This window comes from Pecten maximus, chromosome 1 (genome assembly GCF_902652985.1).
Source record: "Pecten maximus chromosome 1, xPecMax1.1, whole genome shotgun sequence".
In the NCBI taxonomy this organism is placed as follows: domain Eukaryota; kingdom Metazoa; phylum Mollusca; class Bivalvia; order Pectinida; family Pectinidae; genus Pecten; species Pecten maximus.
The window spans coordinates 27,801,889-27,828,882 of record NC_047015.1 but is presented as its reverse complement, the minus strand read 5'-3'; the positions used below and the strand labels follow the sequence as shown (position 1 = coordinate 27,828,882).

General features: G+C 36.4%; 1 protein-coding gene across 6 annotated transcripts in view; it reads right to left on the bottom strand.

Moving 5' to 3' along the window:
- Positions 1 to 1,479: 1,479 nt before the first annotated feature.
- The window catches only part of LOC117329196 (zinc finger MIZ domain-containing protein 1-like), a 194,840-nt gene continuing 169,325 nt past the window's right edge, over positions 1,480 to 26,994 (bottom strand). For all 6 annotated transcript variants that reach the window (XM_033887018.1, XM_033887012.1, XM_033887026.1 and 3 more), the window contains 14 exons: positions 16,562 to 16,822; positions 14,861 to 15,092; positions 11,630 to 11,848; positions 11,135 to 11,386; positions 10,616 to 10,724; positions 10,281 to 10,416; positions 9,202 to 9,412; positions 8,890 to 8,995; positions 8,522 to 8,676; positions 8,033 to 8,100; positions 6,687 to 6,838; positions 6,340 to 6,471; positions 5,683 to 6,158; positions 1,480 to 5,327 (listed from right to left, as the gene is read on the bottom strand). In XM_033887018.1, coding sequence (XP_033742909.1) covers positions 5,172 to 5,327; positions 5,683 to 6,158; positions 6,340 to 6,471; positions 6,687 to 6,838; positions 8,033 to 8,100; positions 8,522 to 8,676; positions 8,890 to 8,995; positions 9,202 to 9,412; positions 10,281 to 10,416; positions 10,616 to 10,724; positions 11,135 to 11,386; positions 11,630 to 11,848; positions 14,861 to 15,092; positions 16,562 to 16,822 — 2,665 coding nt within the window. In that variant the 3' untranslated portion in view covers positions 1,480 to 5,171. The remainder of the gene's footprint in view (positions 5,328 to 5,682; positions 6,159 to 6,339; positions 6,472 to 6,686; positions 6,839 to 8,032; positions 8,101 to 8,521; positions 8,677 to 8,889; positions 8,996 to 9,201; positions 9,413 to 10,280; positions 10,417 to 10,615; positions 10,725 to 11,134; positions 11,387 to 11,629; positions 11,849 to 14,860; positions 15,093 to 16,561; positions 16,823 to 26,994) is intronic.

Here is a 26,994-nt window from a genome sequence, read left to right as displayed (position 1 = left end):
CAGACAGACTTCCATCACTGTATGGTATACCAGACAGACTTCCATCACTGTATGGTATACATGACAGACTTCCATCACTGTATGGTATACATGACAGACTTCCATCACTGTATGGTATACATGACAGACTTCCATCACTGTATGGTATACCAGACAGACTTCCATCACTGTATGGTATACCAGACTTCCATCACTGTATGGTATACATGACCGACTTCCATCATTGTATGGTATACCAGACAGACTTCCATCACTGTATGGTATACATGACAGACTTCCATCACTGTATGGTATACCAGACAGACTTCCATCACTGTATGGTATACATGACCGACTTCCATCATTGTATGGTATACCAGACAGACTTCCATCACTGTATGGTATACATGACAGACTTCCATCACTGTATGGTATACCAGACAGACTTCCATCACTGTATGGTATACATGACAGACTTCCATTACTGTATGGTATACCAGACAGACTTCCGTCACTGTATGGTATACATGACAGACTTCCATCACTGTATGGTATACCAGACAGACTTCCATCACTGTATGGTATACCAGACAGACTTCCATCACTGTATGATATACCAGACAGACTTCCATCACTGTATGGTATACAAGACAGACTTCCATCACTGTATGGTATACATGACAGACTTCCATCACTGTATGGTATACCAGACAGACTTCCATCACTGTATGGTATACATGACAGACTTCCATCACTGTATGGTATACATGACAGACTTCCATCACTGTATGGTATACCAGACAGACTTCCATCACTGTATGGTATACATGACAGACTTCCATCACTGTATGGTATACATGACAGACCTCCATCACTGTATGGTATACATGGCAGACTTCCATCACTGTATGGTATACATGACAGACTTCCATCACTGTATGGTATACATGACAGACCTCCATCACTGTATGGTATACCAGACAGACTTCCATCACTGTATGGTATACATGGCAGACTTCCATCACTGTATGGTATACATGACAGACTTCCATCACTGTATGGTATACATGGCAGACTTCCATCACTGTGTGGTATACCAGACAGACTTCCATCACTGTATGGTATACAAGACCGACTTTCCTCACTGTATGGTATACATGACAGACTTCCATCACTGTATGGTATACATGACAGACTTCCATCACTGTATGGTATACCAGACAGACTTCCATCACTGTATGGTATACATGACAGACTTCCATCACTGTATGGTATACCAGACTTCCATTACTGTACAGTATACCCTAATCCTTCACTTTATACACGAGTTGTTTACATGATGGACTATTGTTGTGGCTGTCTTTGTACATACCACACAGTTTATATTTATGTAGTCACGTTAAAAGCCATGGCTGTTTGTCATGTAGAAACAGACACATTAACACAAATGTTCATGTACAAAATGTAAGTTGGCAAGGATGAAAAATAAATAATATCAAATTACGTTCTCAAATAATTTTCTTTTAATGAGAACAGTCGTCAGAAAAAATCAATTAATGAAACAACACAAAAATTCTAATTTGTACCTAGGTTTGCTTCCCTAAATCTACAAGTTCCTGTTCTCTGTGTAATCACAAATATATACTAGTAATAATGTATATTAACAATACAATAAAATCTATTTACAGCCTTCTGGGTTATTTCCCCTGCCATACCAGAAGGGAAAGGCTAAAATGAACCATGTTGTCATGGAGATAATGTCACATTTTCTTTTGATTTATTATAAAACATACATACTAAAAGACACTTTCTGAAGCATATCTAGCAGCAAAATATTGTAAAATATGTTACACTATGGTTTGGAAAGTGCAACATTTTCTGTTAAAAATTTCAAAACTTTCAGAAACCATATTTTTTCTTCAAATTTGTCTAATTTCGGATATTTGTTGAGGACATAAGAACGGGTCCAATGGAATGTAAGTTGAGCAATGAATGCTTTAATTCAGATATCGTAAACCGCATTGAATTACTTTGAATGAAATAGTCCAGGATAATAACTGTTATAACTAGTATTTATTCTTTGAAAACTCTATGACAGTGTTTGAAGGTAACAAAATGTTAGTAGGTTTGTTCCCTACACACCTAAACACACACAAGGAATGCCTGGACCCAAAATTAAAACCATATGGTCTAAAAACACTTTTTTTTTCTAAAACCGTAGCATAAAATAAGATTTCATAAATTGATTAAATAATATCAAAATAAAACTACTTTTTCAGTTGCATGTCAAAATAAAACTATTTAGTAAAACTTCGAGTGTCAAAAGGGAAGATGCAGGTGTAAGGAGTGTAGTAAGAAATGTGCAGGAGAAGGCACATTGATAGTAGATACAGGTCATTTCCACCCTGAAACGAACTTGTCTTATAATTTGAAGCTCATCTGAGAAAGTTCCTTGGAATAAGGCAAAGAATCGTGTATTTTGTTTTGTTTTTTTGTACAGTGATCTCTGTTCTCAATAATAAAGGATACATTTATGGACGAAACATTTTTTTCACAAGATGGTTTCATATATAAATAACATTAAATATACGACTGTCAAAATTTTGTACACTTTACAATATTACTACAACAAGCTAAATCAACTTGGTAATAAAATAAATCTGTACTACTATGACATAGAGAGGTCAGACCAGACTAAGGGGTTGGCGAAACTCGCCGGGGTGGGGGGACATAATAATCTACCAAAACAAACACCTGGTAGACTATTGACTTCATTTATATTGATGAAATGAAATAATAAATTATAAAATGGAGTGCCCCTTAGTCTGGTATGTACAACATCCATGTTGTCTACACAACTCCAAGCAAAACGAAATGATTAAGCAGTGAAATAATATGATAAAACAATTGCAAGGTACGATTGCCACATTGAGATTGCTGGTTTATAAAATAACTAATTTAGTGAAAAATTAGCAAATTACCCTCCCATCTTAAAAATATATTTCAATCAAAATTTCATCATATAACTTTAACTTAGGGCTTTTAAGGGAGCAAGTTTAAAATTTGTCATTTGATTAAAAGAAATTATTCTACTTTTTATGAATACCCAATAAGGCATACTCAGATGCAGTACAGGAGGCTGTACGCCATTGAAGGGAGATCACTCTTTGATAGATTTACTGAAGAGGCTGAACATTGCAACATCTTTGCCTTGAATGAAGTGTCTATGAAAGCAAAGAATTTAAATAGTGTGATGTTGCCCCTAGCTACTGTACCACATGGCCCTTGGACTGTTGATGTGTCTATCTTTGGTATATACATTAAGCTAGAAGGATGGACAGATGTGTGTTTACACTGGAAATTGGCGACTCCACACGATATTCAGAAAAAATTGGATTTTCATACAAGTTTTGAAACTATTTATCATTTAACAGTTCATTTTGTAATTTTTTTAGAAATATTAATTCTTACATTTTTTTCAGGAATTAGTTAACCAGTACAACCATGTACTTACTGAAAATATTACCATTAACACCATATAAAGAAATACATAAACTATCTATTCCAAAAGTATCCAGATATCTTCAAAAAAGCAAATGTATACTTATTACCAATTTAATAGCAGCACTTATTGTCCGTGGCCATATATGAAGAAAAGGAAATATAAAACAATACAGAAAATTTTTGATTAAGTCAAAAGGATTGAATGTAAATAAAAAATAGATAAAAAATAAGGCAACAGCGGGCCTGGGTACATATGATACTGGGTGATTATAACAGTGTGATCAGTCCCCTCTGTGACCTGTATTGCTTTATAGGCAGATTATTTAGGTGAATCTTGCACTTGTTTGCAGTTTGCTTAAAAAATTTCTACTGATATATTACGAAAACAAATAGTATATAAACCAATTCATATATCTAACTGTACACCATGTTGAATGTTGCTGCCTCTAGAAAGATTTCATTTAAAAAACACCAAAGTCATGATCTGAAGAACAATAATAGAGATGTATGTTTTATATATGTAAAATGAAAGTGATCATTTTAAGAAAACAAATTGCACCCTCTCTCTTATTCAAATAAATCATAACGAAAAAAAAAGAAGATAAAATTAAGTACACAATGTGCATTTGGCCCTTGGAATATATTACACAATGTACACACATACAGGGAGGTTGGGTTTTCATTAAATATATAATTATCTTAATTATTTTCATATTCCACTGAATATTTCCAAGACCGTTTGCTGCCCAGTATGAACATGGATGTTCATAATTAGTTCAATAATGCACATTATACCATTAATAAATACACTACAGGTCAGATATCACCAGTAAAAACTGTTTTTGTCTCTCTTGGTTTTGGCAAGTATCCTAAGACCTTTACAACTGACCCTAGTATGACCCTGGTCAACAGGTAAAGCCAGTCAGTCCAGTGGAGGTGGACAGTATCTATCTATAGCACATCTGTCTCTCCACTGGTCACTCAGATCTAAGTGTCCCTAACCACTCCTTTACTTGAAGGACACATGAAGGTCAGTACATGTTGTCTGGAGGTGGCTGCTAGGCCCCCAGAACTACTCTGTCCAGTCACATGCACAGGCTTGTGGTTCCACCACATTCACAAATTAGAAAGCCTCTCAACCTCCATCTTGTTCTAAAGGGAGGTCACTGCACATCATTGCTGTCACAGATTCTCCTTCCTTTTCGTCGTCCAAATTGTGCCTAACCACAACAAGGCAACAGTACCACTTGTAACATATATATGGACAGTGGTACGGGTCCACAATAAATAACTCTAGTGTTTTGGTCACATAGAAATATTATCACTATAAAATGTATCTATCATGGTCACTTTCCATGCACATATATCACACACACTGGCCTTCAAATGATGAAGACAATGATTTTTCTTTTCTTAAAACAATGATGAGGTGATCAATAAATCCATGATGTGATGATGAATGAAGTGTAAAAATAATTCCTGGTCACGTGACGAAATGAAGTGATTTTCTGCTTGAAAGTCAGTTTCTTTCTTTCACTTCTTGTATTGTAAGTTAAAGGTTTATATAGGTTTTTTTCTTTTATGTATTTATTTTCAACAGATGTAACAACAACAATATTGCATTAAATGTTTTGCACAGTGATTTTGCTCTGGATCTTGCAATTTTGGTTGTCATGGCAACCTACATATCACTCAAACAGGGCCAAAAGGTCATCTGTGGCATTTGTGGTACTATTGCTTTGATTGTTTCTATTTCCACTGTTGGGTGCTGGTGAACTTGAATTTTCAGGAGGTCCGAGATATGATAATAATTCAATTGGGTCTCCCAAATTGTCTAGTTGCAACTGAAATAAAAGTGAAAAGATTATAAAGTTGGTAATATACTGATGAAATAATCTTTAAATAAACTCAGAATGCTGACAATACTCTGTGAGACAAAACCTAGCAACAGTGGTTGCTTAGGTGGAAGACATGAATCATCGACCAATTTAGTAATATTGTGATAATATTTTGAATGGAACAAAAATATTCTGAAGTGGCTTACCACATGGAAGCTTTACTAGGTAGTATTTTTTCTGTATACAATACAGTCATTCATTCACCGATTAATTCGGACAAATTAGTAATAATGTAGATGAGACTACGATACACAATTTTCAGATATCAAATTGGTTCCTAATCAAAAGACTTAATACTTACATCCAGAGTTGGGTCGCCATCACTTTCTAAAATAGGGGCCGGGTCAAAGTTAAAGTCGCCCGCACTGGTGTCTCCATTTGTGGACGTTTTGGTTAAACTATTATTTGGTTGTGGAGGATGGGACAGAGGGTGTGCTGCCCCTCCTCCTCCACTATGATTAAGAGTTTGTGGAGTTGTAGGTGTACCTGGCCCCTCCCCATGTAACCTGTGGTCCCCACTTGGACTCATCACAGACACAGGTGATGGATAATTGCCTGAGTTGTGCAATGTTGGTTTGATATCCACAGAATGCATATCATTTGAGTTTGTATTGTTGATAACACTAGAATCTCCTGTAGGGTGCCCTGAAGACATGTGTGACAGAGGTCCTGAATGGGGGTAATCTGTTGGTCCTCCTCCCTGGTGTGGATAGTTGCCTGGTTGTGGCGGTCCCCCTGACATCACTTCCCCGCCTGGCATTGTGGGATATACTGGCCCTGAGGACACAACACAAATACAGTATACATACAACACCTATACCTTCCATACACATCAGTTACATGTCATAAAAATGATTTGCTAATTATTCAAACAGTGATGCTTTTAAAAAGTAGCCAGAAGAATGATGTACAACAGTTCACAGCAGTACTGTAGTACGGACAAGACAGGAAAGTTTACCTTGTGATGAAGGCCGCATTTGGAACGGTGAGGACTGTCGTCCGCCCGAGTCCCATGAGTTCATAGTTGGTAACTGCATACTTGTTGGAGACATGGCCTTCGCCCACCGTGCATTTGCACATGCATCACCTGCTGTAAAACAGTCATTATAAAAACAAATGTTAGCTGAGGTCAAAATTGATCTTGGGAAAGAGATATGTTCAGACTAAGTAGAAAGCATCACAATTCTACTAAAATGACAAATTACCATAGTACAAAATATAATAAAATTGGCCTGGAAATATTATGGCTAGAAAGGTATATTTACACAGTAAATATTAAGGGAAAACTAAAGCATTGTTACTTACTTCCTTCTTCCTCTTTGATACTTTTGTGAGGAACAGGTTTCCAGGCTGCCATTGGATCTATAGTCACTTCTTCAAACTCCGTACTTGACAGGTTGGTTAGAATTCCCCAAATATACTGGTCTATTTCTAACCCCTCTAATAATGCTGTTTTACTGTAAACAATAATTAAACAGATGTCATTAATACAACCAACAGCAGACTAGAGATTTTTTTTACAGTTACAGTATTTATCATATCAGGGTTGGACGAATCAATTGGAAACATTCTACAGGTATAAATGGTTACATAACAGGAAACCTGAATGTTTAACATTCCTACAGGTATAAATGGTTACATAACAGGAAACCTGAATGTTTAACATCCCTACAGGTATAAATGGTTACATAACAGGAAACCTGAATGTTTAACATTCCTACAGGTATAAATGGTTACATAACAGGAAACCTGAATGTTAAACATTCCTACAGGTATAAATGGTTACATAAACCTGAATGTTTAACATTCCTTCAGGTATAAATGGTTACATAACAGGAAACCTGAATGTTTAACATTCCTACAGGTATAAATGGTTACATTACAGGAAACCTGAATGTTTAACATTCCTACAGGTATAAATGGTTACATAACAGGAAACCTGAATGTTAAACATTCCTACAGGTATAAATGGTTACATAACAGGAAACCTGAATGTTTAACATTCCTACAGGTATAAATGGTTACATAAACCTGAATGTTTAACATTCCTACAGGTATAAATGGTTACATAACGGGAAACCTGAATGTTTAACATTCCTACAGGTATAAATGGTTACATAACAGGAAACCTGAATGTTAAACATTCCTACAGGTATAAATGGTTACATAACGGGAAACCTGAATGTTTAACATTCCTACAGGTATAAATGGTTACATAACGGGAAACCTGAATGTTTAACATTCCTACAGGTATAAATGGTTACATAACAGGAAACCTGAATGTTTAACATTCCTACAGGTATAAATGGTTACATAAACCTGAATGTTTAACATTCCTACAGGTATAAATGGTTACATAACGGGAAACCTGAATGTTTAACATTCCTACAGGTATAAATGGTTACATAACAGGAAACCTGAATGTTAAACATTCCTACAGGTATAAATGGTTACATAACGGGAAACCTGAATGTTTAACATTCCTACAGGTATAAATGGTTACATTACAGGAAACCTGAATGTTAAACATTCCATTCATAAGTTACGTAATGAAAGTCCACACAAGTGATAAGTTAATCTTCTGATGAAAAAGGACCAACGATCCGTGGAATATTTCCATGTGATACACACCATATGATATTGTTACTTACTTGCAAACAGGACATCGCCAGGATCCTCTTTCACAATTCAATTGTAGATATGATTCCAAATCAAAGCACTAAAACAACCAACATAGAATGTGCTAGAGAGCTCATTTTCACATCACATGGAACAGGACAACCAATGCATAACATAACATACAGCGATATCAGATAGATTTACCTCCCCTGATCTGTAAATTGTGTTTGTAATTATTGACAGGATACATCTAATTGTTACCTGAATATTCCAAAAGTGGTATATTGTGACCTTCGGCCCTTTAATCTTAATTTCCAAAATTTCCCCATGTGTAGAACTTGAAGTTTGTATATTGGGGTGTAAATATTTAAGTTGTTTTTTTTCACAGAATTTTTACTACTGAAGCTCTAGTGTGAAATGTGACTACTATATAATCTACTAACTATGCGGGGATAGATATAACTTGAAAAAATAAAATTTTAAATGTACATATTTTCATAATTGCTGTCAACACTCCTTACCTGTATGTGTTTACATTCATGTCCCCGAGCAGGTAAGGTGATTCTTCGGAAGGTGATGGGACATTTGAGTGACACTTTGATTGCCGTTTGCTCCACTCCGTCCTCTCCATTTAATGAGCCACCACCTGATGCCACATTGCTGAAGTTTCTTTTAACTACAAAGTAATCATAATTAGTAACAAGCTTGTTTTTTTTATTTGTTAAAAGACATATTGTTCATGAAATTTAAAGAACTTCTTCAAAGATTTTTCAGGCTCATTCATTGCTTCTTTTCAATACAAGACTGTAAATATGGTTACGAATGGAACACAAAATCTGTGTCTAAGACTGAGAGAGTAGCATCGAAACAAAGGTCAATGGAAACTTACTCTTTGTAATACAATGTTCAGCAGGGAGCAATCGTTTTCTTAAGAGTCCCTGCAACACTGATCTAACACTTGGCCGGTGGACCAGCTGTAGCACAAAAAGGTGGGACTGAAATAGAAAACATTACACAATCAAAATCTGGCTACACAATGAGAAATCAAAGGACAACCCCAATCTGTAGGTATGTGAATTGTTATATAGTGTATATATCAAGTGAGAGAAAGCCATCTTGGCATCTGAAAGTCGTCTTGGTATCTCCAAATGTTTATTTACATTTCCGTCTATAGTATCGGAGAGTTAACTGAGAGACTTACACAACAGCAGGCTGTTACGGTGATCTGTATGGTGTTGCGACCTGGCGCACACACTCCTTTGAGGTAAAGTGGTTTGTGAGAGGTTTTGTTTTCTCCTCGTTCTATGTTGAGAGGAGTCGCGTTGACACTGACTGTCACTGATGCTGGCCAGTTTGTGTTCATTTGTCGATCTTCATGGTGGAAACATTTTAACTGTAGTTCCAGGTCCGATCTGTACAAACAGAAAGGGATGAATATGATAATTACAACCAACTGATGGGCTAACCTAACACAAAGTTGTGTACTGAATGTCATAATTACAACCAACTGACGGGCTAACCTAACACAAAATTGTGTACTGAATGTCATAAATACAACCAACTGATGGGCTAACCTAACACAAAGTTGTGTACTGAATGTCATAATTACAACCAACTGATGGGCTAACCTAACACAAAGTTGTGTACTGAATGTCATAATTACAACCAACTGATGGGCTAACCCAACAAAGTTGTGTACTGAATGTCATAAATACAACCAACTGATGGGCTAATCCCAACACATAGTTGTGTACTGAATGTCATAATCACAACCAACTGATGGGCTAACCCAACAAAGTTGTGTACTGAATGTCATAATTACAACCAACTGACGGGCTAACCTAACACAAAATTGTGCACTGAATGTCATAATTACAATCGACTGATGGGCCAACCTAACACAAAGTTGTGTACTGAATGTCATAATTACAACCAACTGATGGGCTAACCCAACAAAGTTGTGTACTGAATGTCATAATCACAACCAACTGACGGGCTAACCCAACACATAGTTGTGTACTGAATGTCATAAATACAACCAACTGACGGGCTAACCCAACAAAGTTGTGTACTGAATGTCATAATCACAACCAACTGACGGGCTAACCCAACAAAGTTGTGTACTGAATGTTATAAATACAACCAACTGACGGGCTAAGCTAACACAAAGTTGTGTACTGAATGTCATAATTATAACCAACTGACGGGCTAACCTAACACAAAGTTGTTAAACAATGAGTTATCTCCCCTTATTCAACCAATGAAACATGATCATCTTACCTCCACATGAGGGTCTGGAACACGGATTCCCTCAAATGGAAGACATGATTGCTGACTGCCAGGTTGTGTTCTAGTCGGAATGGAGGTAATACCACCCCATCTCGTACGGGAAATGTCAGACGCAGCTCATCCAGATCTGAAATACCACACAATTTATTTATAAACTCTTCTTTCTATAAAACCCACACACATATATTTCACGATTTACAATCTACCAATAAATTATACTTTTATAACAATGTAAATACCAGCGGCAACAAAATGAGACATCTGATTATGACACATGGTACAGGGTGTACAATACTGTGGAGTATGTTGTGAGGTGTGCGGCTTACCTTTCTTTATACCCATGGGGCCTGGGTATGGGGATTGTACTGCCCCCGGGGTGATTGGGGGTGTTGGGTTTCCTGGTAAGGGTGAGTGTGGGTAGCTCATATTGGAGGACTGAAATACAAGGTACATGGGTCAGTAATATGGGAGTTCAAAGTAAAGAGGGCGTGTTAGGTATAATCAATAACAGCATTCATAGACACAGCATTTTGTTCTTGCATGTAGTATTGAAATATACAATATTCATAATGTCGATTTGCATATTGTTTTAACAAAATATCACAAAAATATTGAATAAGAATATTTGAAAGTTAATTTACTTAGTGGACAAGAAAGTTATTGGATTTCAAAATTTATCCAAAAATGTCCCACCTTATAGACAAATGAAGATAACAGGTTAACTTGACTTGATATAGGTAAGAAAAGGTCAAGGTTGTGTAAGATAATGCTTTTGTGATGACATGGGATATTTACCACCTGTGGATAATTGGGGTCCACCAAACAACACAAACCACTAAACTTACCTGAAGGTTTTGCTGGGGACCCTGGTTGTTGTATTGGTTGAAGGGCTGGCCTTGTGGGGCCATTTGCCGAACCTGAGGGGGGAACTGGTTAGGGCCATATTGGTTATGGCCATTGACGTAGTGAGGGGGTGCGTTGGGCCGCATGCCAGGCTGTGGGCCGTATGTGGGAGAGGGCAGGGGCTGCTGTGCTGGGTACTGGGGCTTCTGGGGGTACTGTTGCTGGACTCCATAAGGCTGTGGCCCTCCATATTGCTGAAGATACAAAATGGTCATTTATACATCCTGTAATATTATATAGATCTAAATGGTCAAACTTTTACAGCTTTCTTTCTGGAGAATATGAACAGGTATCCAGATAGTGTACAAATGACTAAATGTAGACAGAAATGATTTTACTACAATATTATCATAATCATATTCCATTGAATCCAGACACCTCACCTTTCATTAATTATTTATTCCCCTATAACATGGCCTGGAGATATAATGCCTTACCTGTACACCATTAGGAAACTGTTGACGTTTTTGAGATAACATCTGTGAGGGGTTGGGGTAGGGAGCTGATGCTCTCCTGCTCCCCACATTGTACTTGTGGACCATTGGGCCCCCAGGCCCAGGACCAGGACCTGGACCTGGGCCTTGCACCATTGGCCCTGTAGGGCGCTGAGGCATGCCTGGATACTGATTATTGAAGGACTGCTGGCCTGGCATTTGCTGTGAACAAAAAAAAAAATAAAAATTGATTGCTACAATTCTAATACTGGTTTTTATAAAGAGTATCACAGAACCTGTAATAAATATAATGTAGAAAATTATTCAACTGATAACTTCTTAATGAAATGGGAAGGATGTCGTTAATCAAAACACTGATTGAGGTTTTAATAGTGTTCAACAGATAATTTCTGCTGTTTTTAATGACTACAGAATGCCGTTAACTGCATCATTAGTAATTTTATTTAAATATCTGAAATGTCATCACTGCAATGAAAGTATCATGGGTATAAATCACGAAATTGGTTGGTAATGATGGCAGGACAGTTAACTATCTGTAATACAAAAGAACAGAGGATAGACAGGATGACCCAATTAGTGGCATCCCTGCCATCCTCCATCACCTCTGTCCTGATTTCTATTGACTACAGTATTTTGTAACACACATTTTGTTTCAGCAGATCAACTGACTCTGGTGTTTATCACTTGTCTATATCTATTACCATGAAATATTCATACAGTTGAGATAACGGTCATCGATCACCACATCCAGGTACAACTGCCTACTGCACAGGTGTATCAAAGACACGCCTCCACATTTTATACTTAACAGCAATACTAAAGACAACCCTTCTCACTTGATCACTTATGTAAAAATATTGATTATTCAAGCATTGAATTTGATTTCTTTGCTGAACATTTTTTATCAACATCCATCATTATGAACTGTTACAGAGGTATCCTGGTAATAATACAACATCTATTTTGTCCTACACAGTATACAGGTGTATTTAAGGTTATAGTATACACAGTATACAGGTGTATTTATGGTAATAGTGTACACAGTATACAGGTGTATTTATGGTAATAGTGTACACAGTATACAGGTTTATTTATGGTAATAGTGTACACAGTATACAGGTGTATTTATGGTAATAGTGTACACAGTATACAGGTGTATTTATGGTAATAGTGTACACAGTATACAGGTGTACTTATGGTAACAGTATACACAGTATACAGGTGTATATATGGTAATAGTGTACACAGTATACAGGTGTATTTATGGTAATAGTGTACACAGTATACAGGTGTATTTATGGTAACAGTATACAGGTGTATTTATGGTAATAGTATACACAGTATACAAGAGGCCCAGAGGGCCTGTATCGCTCACCTGGTTTCATGAGATATGAAACAAGAACTATGCTTAAGTATATTTGCCACTGGTATTGCTATGTCAATATATATCATATGCATTTTATATGGTTACATGAACATTTTTTTTATTGTAATTCTAAAAATGTCAATTTAGCCAAATTGATCCCTTTTGGCCCCCGGGGGTCAGCCCCACCAATTGTACAATTTTGAATCCCTACCCCAAGGGGATGCTACCAAGTGAATATGAGCGATATATATATATCCATTGCTTAGTTTCAGAGAAGAAGTTGTTTATATCAATTTAGGCAAATTGACCCCTTCTGGCCCAGCCCTCAGCCCTCAGGGGGGTCAGCCCTATCATTTGTACAATTTTGAATCCCTACCCCAAGGGGATATTACCAGTGAAATATGTGAGATATCCATTGCTTAGTTTCAGAGGAGACGTCGTTTATATCAATCTAGCCAAACTGGCCCTTTTTGGCCCCGCCCCTAAGACACCCAGGGGGTTAGCCCCACCATTTGTACAATTTTGAGTTCCTACCCCAAGTAGGTGCTACAAGGCAAATACGTGAGATATCCATTGCTTAGTTTCAGAGGAGAAGTTGTTTATATCAATTTAGCCAAATTGACCCTGTTTGGCCCCCTCAGCGCCCCGGGGGGTCAGCCCCACCATTTGTACAATTTTGAGTCCCCACTCAGTAGTGATGCTACCAGGCAAATATGAGCGATATCAATTGCTCGGTTTCAGAGAAGAAGTCGTTTATATCAATAGAGCCCAATTGACCACATTTGGCCCCGCCCCTCAGGCCCCTGGGGGGTCAGCCCCATCATTTGTACAATTTTGAATCCCCACCACATCGTGATGCTACCAGGAAAATATGAGCGATATCCAATGCTCGGTTTCAGAGAAGAAGTCGTTTATATCAATATAGCCCAATTGACCACATTTGGCCCCGCCCCTCAGGCCCCTGGGGGGTCAGCCCCATCATTTGTACAATTTTGAATCCCCATCACATAGTGATGCTACCAGGAAAATATGAGCGCTATCCAATACTCGGTTTCAGAGAAGAAGTTGTTTATATCAAAATAGCTAAATTGACCCCTTTTGGCCCCGCCCTAGAGGCGCCCAGGGGGTCAGCCCCATCATTTGTACAATTTTGAGTCCCCTACCCATAGGGATGCTTCTGACCAAATTTGGTGAAATTCCGATCAGCGGTTATGAAGAAGAAGTCAAATAAGTCAATTGTTGACGGACGGACGGACGACGGACGGACGGACGGACGGACGACAGACGGACGACGGACGACACGGTATGGCATAAGCTCACCTTGGTCCTTCGGACCAGGTGAGCTAACAAGTGTATTTATGGTTACAATATACAGGTGTATTTATGGTAATAGTGTACACAGTATACAGGTGTATTTATGGTAATAGTGTACACAGTATACAGGTGTATTTATGGTAATAGTGTACACAGTATACAGGTGTATTTATGGTAATAGTATACAGGTGTATTTATGGTAATAGTATACAGGTGTATTTATGGTAACAGTATACAGGGGTATTTATGGTAATAGTACATATTTTAGTTCCTTTCAAACTTTGAACTTAACACTAAGTTATAATTGTGCTCTTGGCATTTCAGTTATATCATTTCACTGATCTGATTAAATTTGGATATGTTAGTGTAGATAAATATGTGATCTAAAGCATTCAGTTCTTAATTCATAGACATCCTGTAGAGTAGGAGTTAACTATACTCATGTCATTTAAAATGGTCTGTCAAACATTAAGTTCTCAAAAAAGACATCTTTTCAATTTTATAGGTCAATGCCACTCTCTGTGACAGCTTACCTGCATATTTGGTGCATATTGGCCATTCATATTCATCTGCATGTTGATATTGTGTTGATTTTGCTGCTCCTGCATTACCATGCTGGCGGTGGCCGTTGCTGTTGCTGTTGCTGTGGCAGCCGCTGCCACCAGTGCTGCGGATAGGGCGGCATTACCAGCCTGGCCCCCTGGGTAATCATTTGGACCATTTGGTGTGTTTGTACCCGGCGTGTTTGGGGTTGGAGGATACCCACTGTATGGAAATAAGTAAAATAACTGGTTAAAATATCACATTCATGTCATACCTGTGACCTGATGACCTTATTACAATGATTGACCTTGATCAAGGTTATCATGTAACAAAATACTTGTTGTATCTTTCAACAATAATAATACCACAACCATTATATTATGGTTTATTTAAATTAAACAGTTCACAATACATACATCATTATAGAACAAGGGTACCAGATAATAACAACTGATAGATATTGAACTAGGAGTCCATGAGTCCAGTGAAGTATTTATAATAACAAGAAGACATATTTACTGTCCATCTCGAGGGTTATTTTACCAATTCTTTTTATTTTACCATATCAAATATTTGTTTCTGTTGTTTTAAAAATTTTAACATATTTAATATTATTTTCTATGTAAAAAATATATTTTAATGATCAAAGACATAATCTGTCCTAAATAATGAACCATTATAAAGATATGGAAAAAGAAAGTACAAAAAAAAAAAAAAATGTAATACAATGTATGTATAATATCGAGTTCAAGGCCCACCTGCAGTACACCTAAATATAGATACAAACACACAGACCAGCACAGTAAAAGCAGGAGCACACAGGACACTTTTATATTCTGGGAATCTCAATTTATTTTTTAGAAATGAAAATAGAAGTGCTATTTCAGGAATGCTGTATGTAATTGAAACAGGAAAATAAAAAACCAACATATTACCGATCTTATTGACACAAGGATACAGGCAGTGTGGATTCATAAACAGGATGAGGAAATGGTCACCAATCCTACACTATAAATAGTAGGATATACCTCCAACATTAAAAGTTCATGTAAACCTCTACTAGAGGCTGATCAGGATATTCTTTATCTGCCATAATCTCATTCTTATTTAAGATATGTTTACAATTATAAACACAAACCTAAGCAACTTTTTGCTGTTACCAGGAAATTAAAGTCAGAAAGAAGGGCAAAGGCCTGATAGTCATCTACGTAGTTACTTTGTCAGATGTTAATTGGTAAACAAATTATCAATTTGTCTGTTTATCAAGGCCATTGACTGGGGGAGTGGCCTCAATCAGGAGAGAGCAGCAACAAATACAGGAGGCCAAATCTAGGACAACACTCGAAAATCAGACAGGGAAACGTTTGTAAGGTTTAGTTTAAGATCCCGCTTTGGTTTGTGGCTGGGCACCAGTATTGATTGGAATCAAGAAATATCATTGTATTAGATAATCTAGGATGAAGTTCTTACGATTTTGAGTGTTAATGTTATCTATATCAGTAAATCACGTCAGCAACTCTGGAAATGACAGTTGATTTCAATTTTGTTGATTTGTAGCTATAACATAATAACAAACCTTAAAATCAAGTTCTAATTTGGAGATAATTCTTTCCCAGTACCATTCATAAGATTAATTAATATAGTATTGGTACTTTATTTTGAAAGTTCTAGTGCAAACATGACTTTAGTACCTAGGTCTCTGGTAACCCCCGGAATCCCGGCGGAAAGGAATATTCTGTGGGTTGCTGTAGTTTCCCTTCTGCATCTGCGTATTGAATCCCTGAGGTTGTTGTGTGTAGTTGGTGGTAGACATAGTAGTATTGGTGTAGCCAGGTGTGTTGTGTTGAAATGGACCGCTCTGGGTTGATTGTGTGGTCCCCCACACTGTCGTCACAACCGACAATGCCTGACCGGGCTGACCCTGGTTCCCTAACCACTGACCATTAGGATCACTGCAAATATAAACACAAATGTACATCAGAGTTGGTAAACGACATCACCAGTACCTGTAACAAGGCTAAATCTAACATCCGAGTTGGTAAACGACATCACCAGTACCTGTAACAAGGCTAAATCTAACATCGGAGTTGGTAAACAACATCACCAGTACCTGTAACAAGGCTAAATCTAACATCCGAGTTGGTAAACGACATCACCAGTACCTGTAACAAGGCTAAATCTAACATCGGAGTTGGTAAACAACATCACCAGTACCTGTAACAAGGCTAAATCTAACATCCGAGTTGGTAAACGACATCACCAGTACCTGTAACAAGGCTAAATCTAACATCCGAATTGGTAAACGACATCACCGGTACCTGTAACAAGGCTAAAACTAACATCAGATTAGGTAAAGGACATCATCAGTATACCTGTAACAAGGCTAAAACTAACATCAGTTTAGGTAAAGGACATCATCAGTATACCTGTAACAGGCTAAAACAAAGGGTTAACAGGAATCTACAGATCCTCACAAACCAAAACTCTTAGAAGCATTACTTCCACTCCTAAGATAGATATTTGATAAAGAAATGAGTAGTATTTAAATGATGAATAAAATTTTCTAAAACAGAAATTTAACCTTTATTGCAGCACTCTGAAACTAAACCTTGTTCGATGTTTTCCATCTTTCTTTAAAAAAAAAGATATTTGTTTGAGCATGGTCATCAATAAGATTTTCCTAAAATACACAGCGACATTAACCCCAGCATCCTTAGACCTCAAGTTGTTATATACATAGTATTATATTTATTAGAACAATACACATATATCCCTTTAGCTTCACCATACATTAGGTACAAATACCTGTAGCAATCTGGTAACAGCTTTAGATATCTGGTACTTCTACATACAATAAAATGTGTCACATGTACAGCTCTGATACAGTCCTGTATACTCTGCCATGATAAAAACATGTAATTATGAAGTTCTATTGACAACCATTACCATACCTACCCACTAAATGTCATCACCTTTATCTTACAGGAATTTATACTTAGGAAACCATTTTGATATCCTGATCTTTGTTGCAAACAAATTTAATGCTACTTGTAATCAAATCACACTGTTAAATACATAAATATGATTTTAATGATAAATGATTTTCTAATTTTGTATGGTATACATTTATAGAGAGATATCTCACCTGTAAATCATATCAGATTATAATTTCATCCTTATAATTTACCTAATAATGTTAAACTGTCAAGTAGAAATGACCTGAATAATTTCTGTTAGACGTTATCAGTTAAGTATTCCCAATTAATACCTCACCTGTCTACAACCTTGTCACCTTATAATAGCTCATGAATATTCATCAGCACAAGTCATCATTTCATGCTGTGATAAATTCCATATAGTTAAAAATAAAATCATATAGAGGGAACCAAGTTATAGGTCACTGTAATTGTCTGTTAAAGCCTATGTTACGATATATTCATTCATCACATAAGCTAACCTCAGGTAAACACCTCAGTAAATATGTTGCACACTACAGTAGCAGTAGTGACAGCTGTCGTTCTACCAGGGAACAACACTGATTACATCTCCTAGCTCAAATGACCCACATAACAGCACAACAAATCACCAGTACACCACTCCTTTGTGAAAAAAAAACAAATTATCAAACAAACAAGCAATACACACATAATATGAGATATGTGCATTGTATTCCCCACAAAATATCATCCCCGATATCTTTATGAACATGGAAGTAATACACACAAGCTTTATGGTAATGTAGGGAAAGATACTAGTAACGTGATGCAAACACTGGCACAGTGCAAAGTACCTGTAATTCCTTGTAAATATGTAAATAAGATAGAGAGACGAGAGTATAAAAAGTGGTATCATGAAATCAGTGGGTTTTAAACGAGCTCTACAGGCTCTTATTGATTGTGTTATGCAAGATCTGAACAATCGATACAAAACTATCAGGACATTAGAAGCGAAAACACCACCATATTCCAGTTGGTATTGACAAATGTAGCTAACCTCCCACAAACTGTGACCCTGTGGCAGTCACAGCACCTCACTTCTACAGAATAGTAGTGTAACATGGCCCCACACCAGTCACAGTACCTCACTTCTACAGAATAGTAGTGTAACATGGCCCTACACCAGTCACAGTACCTCACTTCTACAGAATAGTAGTGTAACATGGCCCCACACCAGTCACAGTACCTCACTTCTACAGAATAGTAGTGTAACATGGCCCCACACCAGTCACAGCACCTCACTTCTACAGAATAGTAGTGTAACATGGCCCCACACCAGTCACAGTACCTCACTTCTACAGAATAGTAGTGTAACATGGCCTACACCAGTCACAGTACCTCACTTCTACAGAATAGTAGTGTAACATGGCCCCACACCAGTCACAGTACCTCACTTCTACAGAATAGTAGTGTAACATGGCCCCACACCAGTCACAGCGCCTCACTTCTACAGAATAGTAGTGTAACATGGCCCCACACCAGTCACAGTACCTCACTTCTACAGAATAGTAGTGTAACATGGCCCCACACCAGTCACAGTACCTCACTTCTACAGAATAGTAGTGTAACATGGCCCCACACCAGTCACAGTACCTCACTTCTACAGAATAGTAGTGTAACATGGCCCTACACCAGTCACAGTACCTCACTTCTACAGAATAGTAGTGTAACATGGCCCCACACCAGTCACAGCACCTCACTTCTACAGAATAGTAGTGTAACATGGCCCCACACCAGTCACAGTACCTCACTTCTACAGAATAGTAGTGTAACATGGCCCTACACCAGTCACAGTACCTCACTTCTACAGAATAGTAGTGTAACATGGCCCCACACCAGTCACAGCACCTCACTTCTACAGAATAGTAGTGTAACATGGCCCTACACCAGTCACAGTCACATTTAGACCCATGGCTACAAAAATACTTGGTAGGGTAAGGGAACATGACCCCATGGTGGTCACAGCACCTCACTAATCTACTGTAGTGTACATGCAGACATAACCCTTTGGTTATGACAGAACGGACCCACTGGTCAATTACCAATGTCCGGTCCCACTGGTCACTTACCAATGTCATTTAGTGGAAGTAATTATGATGTTTCCATAATGGGAGCCAATGTGACTCCTTGAAAATATCTTTAAGGAGAAGGATGGGTTAAGATTATTTATGTATTAAGCAAGAACCTAACACTTTGGCGGTGCAAGTCTACATCCAACATCCAGGGTGATACATGGGCTCACAAGGTCGAGGTCAGAGGTCACAATTACATCCATTTATATATAGTGCAAATCACTTTGAAATTCCACAATATGGAGAACGTGCAAATGTTTTATGGCTATCAAATCACGGTCAACAAAACTTACTGAAACATGTTTTTATCATACATCAGTGACAGACAACTGTTCTTAAGTAGGGTTGTTCCATAGGTCAGTTTACGTGTGTAAGTCACTTCCCGGTCACAGATTTTGCACGCTGAAGGGACATGCACCCGTCCTCAACAGTACTAATATTACACCAGATACTTCAGGAACAAGTCATTGCACATCTCAATCCTCAGAATTGTACTAGTCTCTCTAGAAAACCAAATCTGACCCTCCTGTACATATGTATATATAGTACACCTCTTTATCTTATATGACGTTTTAAACATGAAGCGCAGTTAGGTCAAATGTGAGTAAACAGGCTTCCAAATTACTTGGATTGTTATATAAAGTTTATATGTATACTGGTATATATACACACCTGTAATTTAATACACTACAGACTTGTGTACCTGTAACTTGTTATAAGAGGAGCACCACTTTATGTATACCTATAAATCTAATAAGTTGTTGGGAATGAGCGTACATACACAATGTGAGAAACGGTGGACCGCCAGATGAATAGATTTGTTACACTGCCAAAAAGGATCCAAATCCAGGTCATTTATATTGTAAAGATAAAACTGCCGTCACAAAGAGCACCTGGTTCATTGTAGGCTCGTCTCAAATAGTCCATCCTAAATATGAAACGTAGGCCAGTAAATACTCTGATGGCAACTTTAAACCGTTCCATTGTGTGGTGCTAATTGTGAGGAACATGTGTTTACAGGTACAATAAACCTGTTTACATCAGGAAAATATCATATCCTTTGTTTACACATAACTGTTTCAACAGTTTTAAATGTTAGTAAAACTAAATCTTTGCTATCTAATTGAATAAAACAGTGGCTAACATTATCAACAACTTTAAATATGATGGCTTCAGTTTTGTATACTATTATTCACACAATAAAACTATTGAAAATATTTCCATGACAAAGGAAGTCAAGTCAAGACAATTGTTTTTGTAATTTTTTCCTTACTTATTAAAAACTATATAATTGTTTAAAAAAAGATTGTTAATGCTAAATAAAATCAAGACCTATGTAAAAAAAAAAGAGAAGAATTGTGATGTCAAATTCTACATTCAAAGGATTCTTGAAATTCTTAAAAGAACAGTTGTAACATTTGGATGCATAGTCTGTCAACTATGGAAAACTGTATAATCTAGATACAGTCTTGTAGATACAGTCTGTCCTCTATGGTAAACTTTATTATTTAGATACAGTCTTGTAGATACAGTCTGTCCTCTATGGTAAACTGTATTATTTAGATACAGTCTTGTAGATACAGTCTGTCCTCTATGGTAAACTGTATTATTTAGATACAGTCTGTCCTCTATGGTAAACTGTATTATTTAGATACTGTCTGTCCTCTATGGTAAACTATATTATTTAGATACAGTCTGTCCTCTATGGTAAACTGTATCATTTAGATACAGTCTGTCCTCTATGGTAAACTGTATTATTAAGATACAGTCTGTCCTCTATGGTAAACTGTATTATTTAGATACTGTCTGTCCTCTATGGTAAACTGTATTATATAGATACAGTCTGTCCTCTATGGTAAACTGTATTATATAGATACAGTCTGTCCTCTATGGTAAACTGTATTATTTAGATACAGTCTTGTAGATACAGTCTGTCCTCTATGGTAAACTGTATTATTAAGATACAGTCTGTCCTCTATGGTAAACTGTATTATTTAGATACTGTCTGTCCTCTATGGTAAACTGTATCATTTAGATACTGTCTGTCCTCTATGGTAAACTGTATTATTTAGATACAGTCTGTCCTCTATGGTAAACTGTATTATTTAGATACAGTCTGTCCTCTATGGTAAACTGTATTATTTAGATACAGTCTGTCCTCTATGGTAAACTGTATTATTTAGATACTGTCTGTCCTCTATGGTAAACTGTATTATTAAGATACCTAGTCTGTCCTCTATGGTAAACTGTATTATTTAGATACAGTCTGTCCTCTATGGTAAACTGTATTATTTAGATACAGTCTATCCTCTATGGTAAACTGTATTATATAGATACAGTCTGTCCTCTATGGTAAACTGTATTATTAAGATACCTAGTCTGTCCTCTATGGTAAACTGTATTATTTAGATACAGTCTGTCCTCTATGGTAAACTGTATTATATAGATACAGTCTGTCCTCTATGGTAAACTGTATTATTAAGATACCTAGTCTATCCTCTATGGTAAACTGTATTATTTAGATACAGTCTGTCCTCTAAGGTAAACTGTATTATTAAGATACCTAGTCTGTCCTCTATGGTAAACTGTATCAGTTTAGATACTGTCTGTCCTCTATGGTAAACTGTATCAGTTAGTTACTGTCTGTCCTCTATGGTAAACTGTATTATTTAGATACTGTCTGTCCTCTATGGTAAACTGTATTATTTAGATACAGTCTGTCCTCTATGGTAAACTGTATTATTTAGATACAGTCTGTCCTCTATGGTAAACTGTATTATTAAGATACAGTCTGTCCTCTATGGTAAACTGTATTATTTAGATACAGTCTGTCCTCTATGGTAAACTGTATTATTAAGATACAGTCTGTCCTCTATGGTAAACTGTATTATTTAGATACAGTCTGTCCTCTATGGTAAACTGTATTATTTAGATACAGTCTGTCCTCTATGGTAAACTGTATTATTTAGATACTGTCTGTCCTCTATGGTAAACTGTATTATTTAGATACAGTCTGTCCTCTATGGTAAACTGTATTATTTAGATACAGTCTGTCCTCTATGGTAAACTGTATTATTTAGATACAGTCTGTCCTCTATGGTAAACTGTATTATTTAGATACAGTCTGTCCTCTATGGTAAACTGTATTATTAAGATACAGTCTGTCCTCTATGGTAAACTGTATTATTAAGATACTGTCTGTCCTGTATGGTAAACTGTATTATTTAGATACTGTCTGTCCTCTATGGTAAACTGTATTATTAAGATACTGTCTGTCCTCTATGGTAAACTGTATTATGTATTTAGATACAGTCTGTCCTCTATGGTAAACTTTAAAGATACCTAGTCTGTCCTCTATGGTAAACTGTATTATTAAGATACTGTCTGTCCTCTATGGTAAACTTTAAAGATACCTAGTCTGTCCTCTATGGTAAACTGTATTATTAAGATACAGTCTGTCCTCTATGGAAAACTTTAAAGATACCTAGTCTGTCCTCTATGGTAAACTGTATTATTTAGATACTGTCTGTCCTCTATGGTAAACTGTATTATTAAGATACTGTCTGTCCTCTATGGTAAACTGTATTATGTATTTAGATACAGTCTGTCCTCTATGGTAAACTTTAAAGATACCTAGTCTGTCCTCTATGGTAAACTGTATTATTAAGATACAGTCTGTCCTCTATGGTAAACTGTATTATTAAGATACAGTCTGTCCTCTATGGTAAACTGTATTATTTAGATACAGTCTGTCCTCTATGGTAAACTGTATTATTTAGATACAGTCTGTCCTCTATGGTTAACTTCATCATTTAGATACAGTCTGTCCTCTATGGTAAACTGTATTATATAAATACAGTCTGTCCTCTATGGTAAACTTTATCATTTAGATACAGTCTATCCTCTATGGTAAACTGTATTATATAGATACAGTCTGTCCTCTATGGTTAACTTTATCATTAAGATACAGTCTGTCCTCTATGGTAAACTTTATCATTTAGATACAGTCTGTCCTCTATGGTAAACTGTATCATTTAGATACAGTCTGTCCTCTATGGTTAACTTCATCATTTAGATACAGTCTGTCCTCTATGGTAAACTGTATTATTTAGATACAGTCTGTCCTCTAAGGTAAACTGTATTATTAAGATACAGTCTGTCCTCTATGGTTAACTTTATTATTAAGATACAGTCTGTCCTCTATGGTTAACTTTATTATTAAGATACAGTCTGTCCTCTATGGTAAACTGTATTATTTAGATACAGTCTGTCCTCTATGGTAAACTGTATTATTTAGATACAGTCTGTCCTCTATGGTAAACTGTATTATTTAGATACAGTCTGTCCTCTATGGTAAACTGTATTATTAAGATACTGTCTGTCCTCTATGGTAAACTGTATTATTTAGATACAGTCTGTCCTCTATGGTAAACTGTATTATTTAGATACAGTCTGTCCTCTATGGTAAACTGTATTATTAAGATACAGTCTGTCCTCTATGGTAAACTTGATGATTCAGATGTCTTGTCTTCTATGATGAACCATATAATTTGGATAAAATGTGCTCTATCCATACAACAGTCTCTCCAATCTCACAAATATTTAGCTCTGGGAGGAATGCTACTAAATATCACTCCTAACTTGAACATCTTATCAGTGATGCCCTTTGACCTTTCTGGTGGAGCCCTGGATGGTTACATAATGTAGGAACTGGAGGTGAGTCTACAGGTATATAACTGTAGGTGTATAGTTAAATCTCACACAGCCTTGTATCACATTGTTGCCAGTTTGCCAGCAGTGAACCCAGCAAATCCTACAGTAGCAAACCTCCTTTATACCATACCACAGTGAGCAATGTATTGACTTCATCACTCAAATCAACCTAGTAACCAATGACAGGCTTTTATTTCACATCTGAATATTTAGACTTGTATTTCTGATATTTGTGCAGGTAAAAATTGAATTTCCCCCTTTTTCTCTACTTGACAAATTGACTAATAGAAATGAACACAGATTCCAGGTGATTTTATAGTGCTATAAATAGAAAGGATAGATATTGTCTATGCTAAAATAATATCTATTAATAACAGAATGCCCAAAAGTCCATTCATCTGGTTTCAATCCTTACATTCTAACATATATTTGACAACTGTGACTGTGAGAGGGTCAAGATTATCCATTAAATAAAATTTACTTAACCAGAATATATACATGCATCATGATTCTAGGCTTAAAGCATGTCAAGGTTTAAAGTATTACATTTTCATGTCAAACCATTTAACACATGTAGTCCATACCTGCTAAATTTAACTATAATCTAATGTATGATAAAATAAATATGAGGCACATGTTGACAGAGTCCATGTATTTATTGCTGGCTGACCTTACTTTGCATATGTCTTATCCTGTGTCCTCTTTGTTTTTCTTTATAAGTCTTCATAAGATATGTTACTACACAAGGTATACATGCATCAAGAATCTGAATAGGGGGTGGGGGTGGGGGTGGTGGTTCCTGGGGGTATTTCAAGCACAAATTTGTATTCAGTAGGATTGTGCTGGTGATGATTATCAAACATTTATTTAATGATCGTGGGTTTACCTTTCAATCAATTGATACTGGCTATGGTCTAAGCAAAAGCTATATATTAACACCTTATATGGCAATAAACACAGACTGACGCATTACTTTGATAAAATCCTATTAACAACTTCAGCAATGAGGAAGACAGAACCTGAGGTAGGCATATAATGTCATAACAATGTATGATGTCATAAGTCAATAACTAAGGCTAAATATGCAAAGGCCATTTTAACTGTGTAGGAGTCGGACATCATATGTAAATAGTCTGATGTTATCAAAATAGTCTGATGTCATGTAAATAGTTTGATGTCATATGTATATAGTCTGATGTCATCGTAAATAGTCTGATGTAAATAATAAGTCTGATGTCAGATGTAAATAGTTTGATGTCATGTTTAAATAGTTTGATGTCATGTTTAAATAGTTTGATGTCATGTTTAAATAGTCTGATGTCATATGTAAATAGTCTGACATCATATGTAAATAGTCTGATGTCATGTTTAAATAGTCTGATGTCAGATGTAAATAGTCTGACATCATATGTAAATAGTCTGATGTCATGTTTAAATAGTCTGATGTCATCGTAAATAGTCTGATGTAAATAGTCTGATGTCATATGTATATAGTCTGATGTCATATTTAAACTCATACAAAACTCAATTGAATTAGTCAAGCCTACCTGCTGTAGGTATGGTTTAATATCTAGGTGATGAAATGTTGGGTTTCCATAGCAATGATAAAAACAGTGAATTGTGAGATATACCTGTACATTTCTTTAGCAAGAGCTTTGCCAGATTTCACCATAAAACCCTGTAAAAATCAATTGTCCTCAGACAACAGATGATGTTTATGTGTAGTGAGAGTGTACCTGTACACCAACTAGCTAGCCTCGAGTAAAACACAAGACAAATTGATCCACATCATATTTACATAAAACCTAAATACATATATTACCAGTAGTAGCAGTATCAACATGTCATAACGATATATTGACTATAAGCCTTATTCCGCAATAGATTATATTATCAACAACAGGTAAAGCGTTTAAGGTCGGGACATCCTAAAATATATACAGTATGTCATAAACAAGGTAAAAATAAAACTTTGTTCTAACATGAGTACTTTATTGTATTTTTATATCTACTGTAGGTCATTGTGGTCCTCATAAACAGATAAACGTTTGAGTAATGTATTTAGCACTTCATTCTTAATTAACATCATTTCTAGTGTTTTTTTTATACATCAGCTACACAAACCCTAACAACACATCAATGTATCTTGACAGAAAAATTGATATCTATTGAATATTAAAGGTGACAAAACAATGTGTATGCATGTCTGTGTTAGGAATTTAGCTACAAAGGAACACCCAAACAAGGCACCAGAATGGTTGGCCACCCTTCATTAACAACAAAGATTTGTACAATTAAAGGGTGACCTGGACAGATGTCGGGCACACTGGTAGAGAGGCTGAG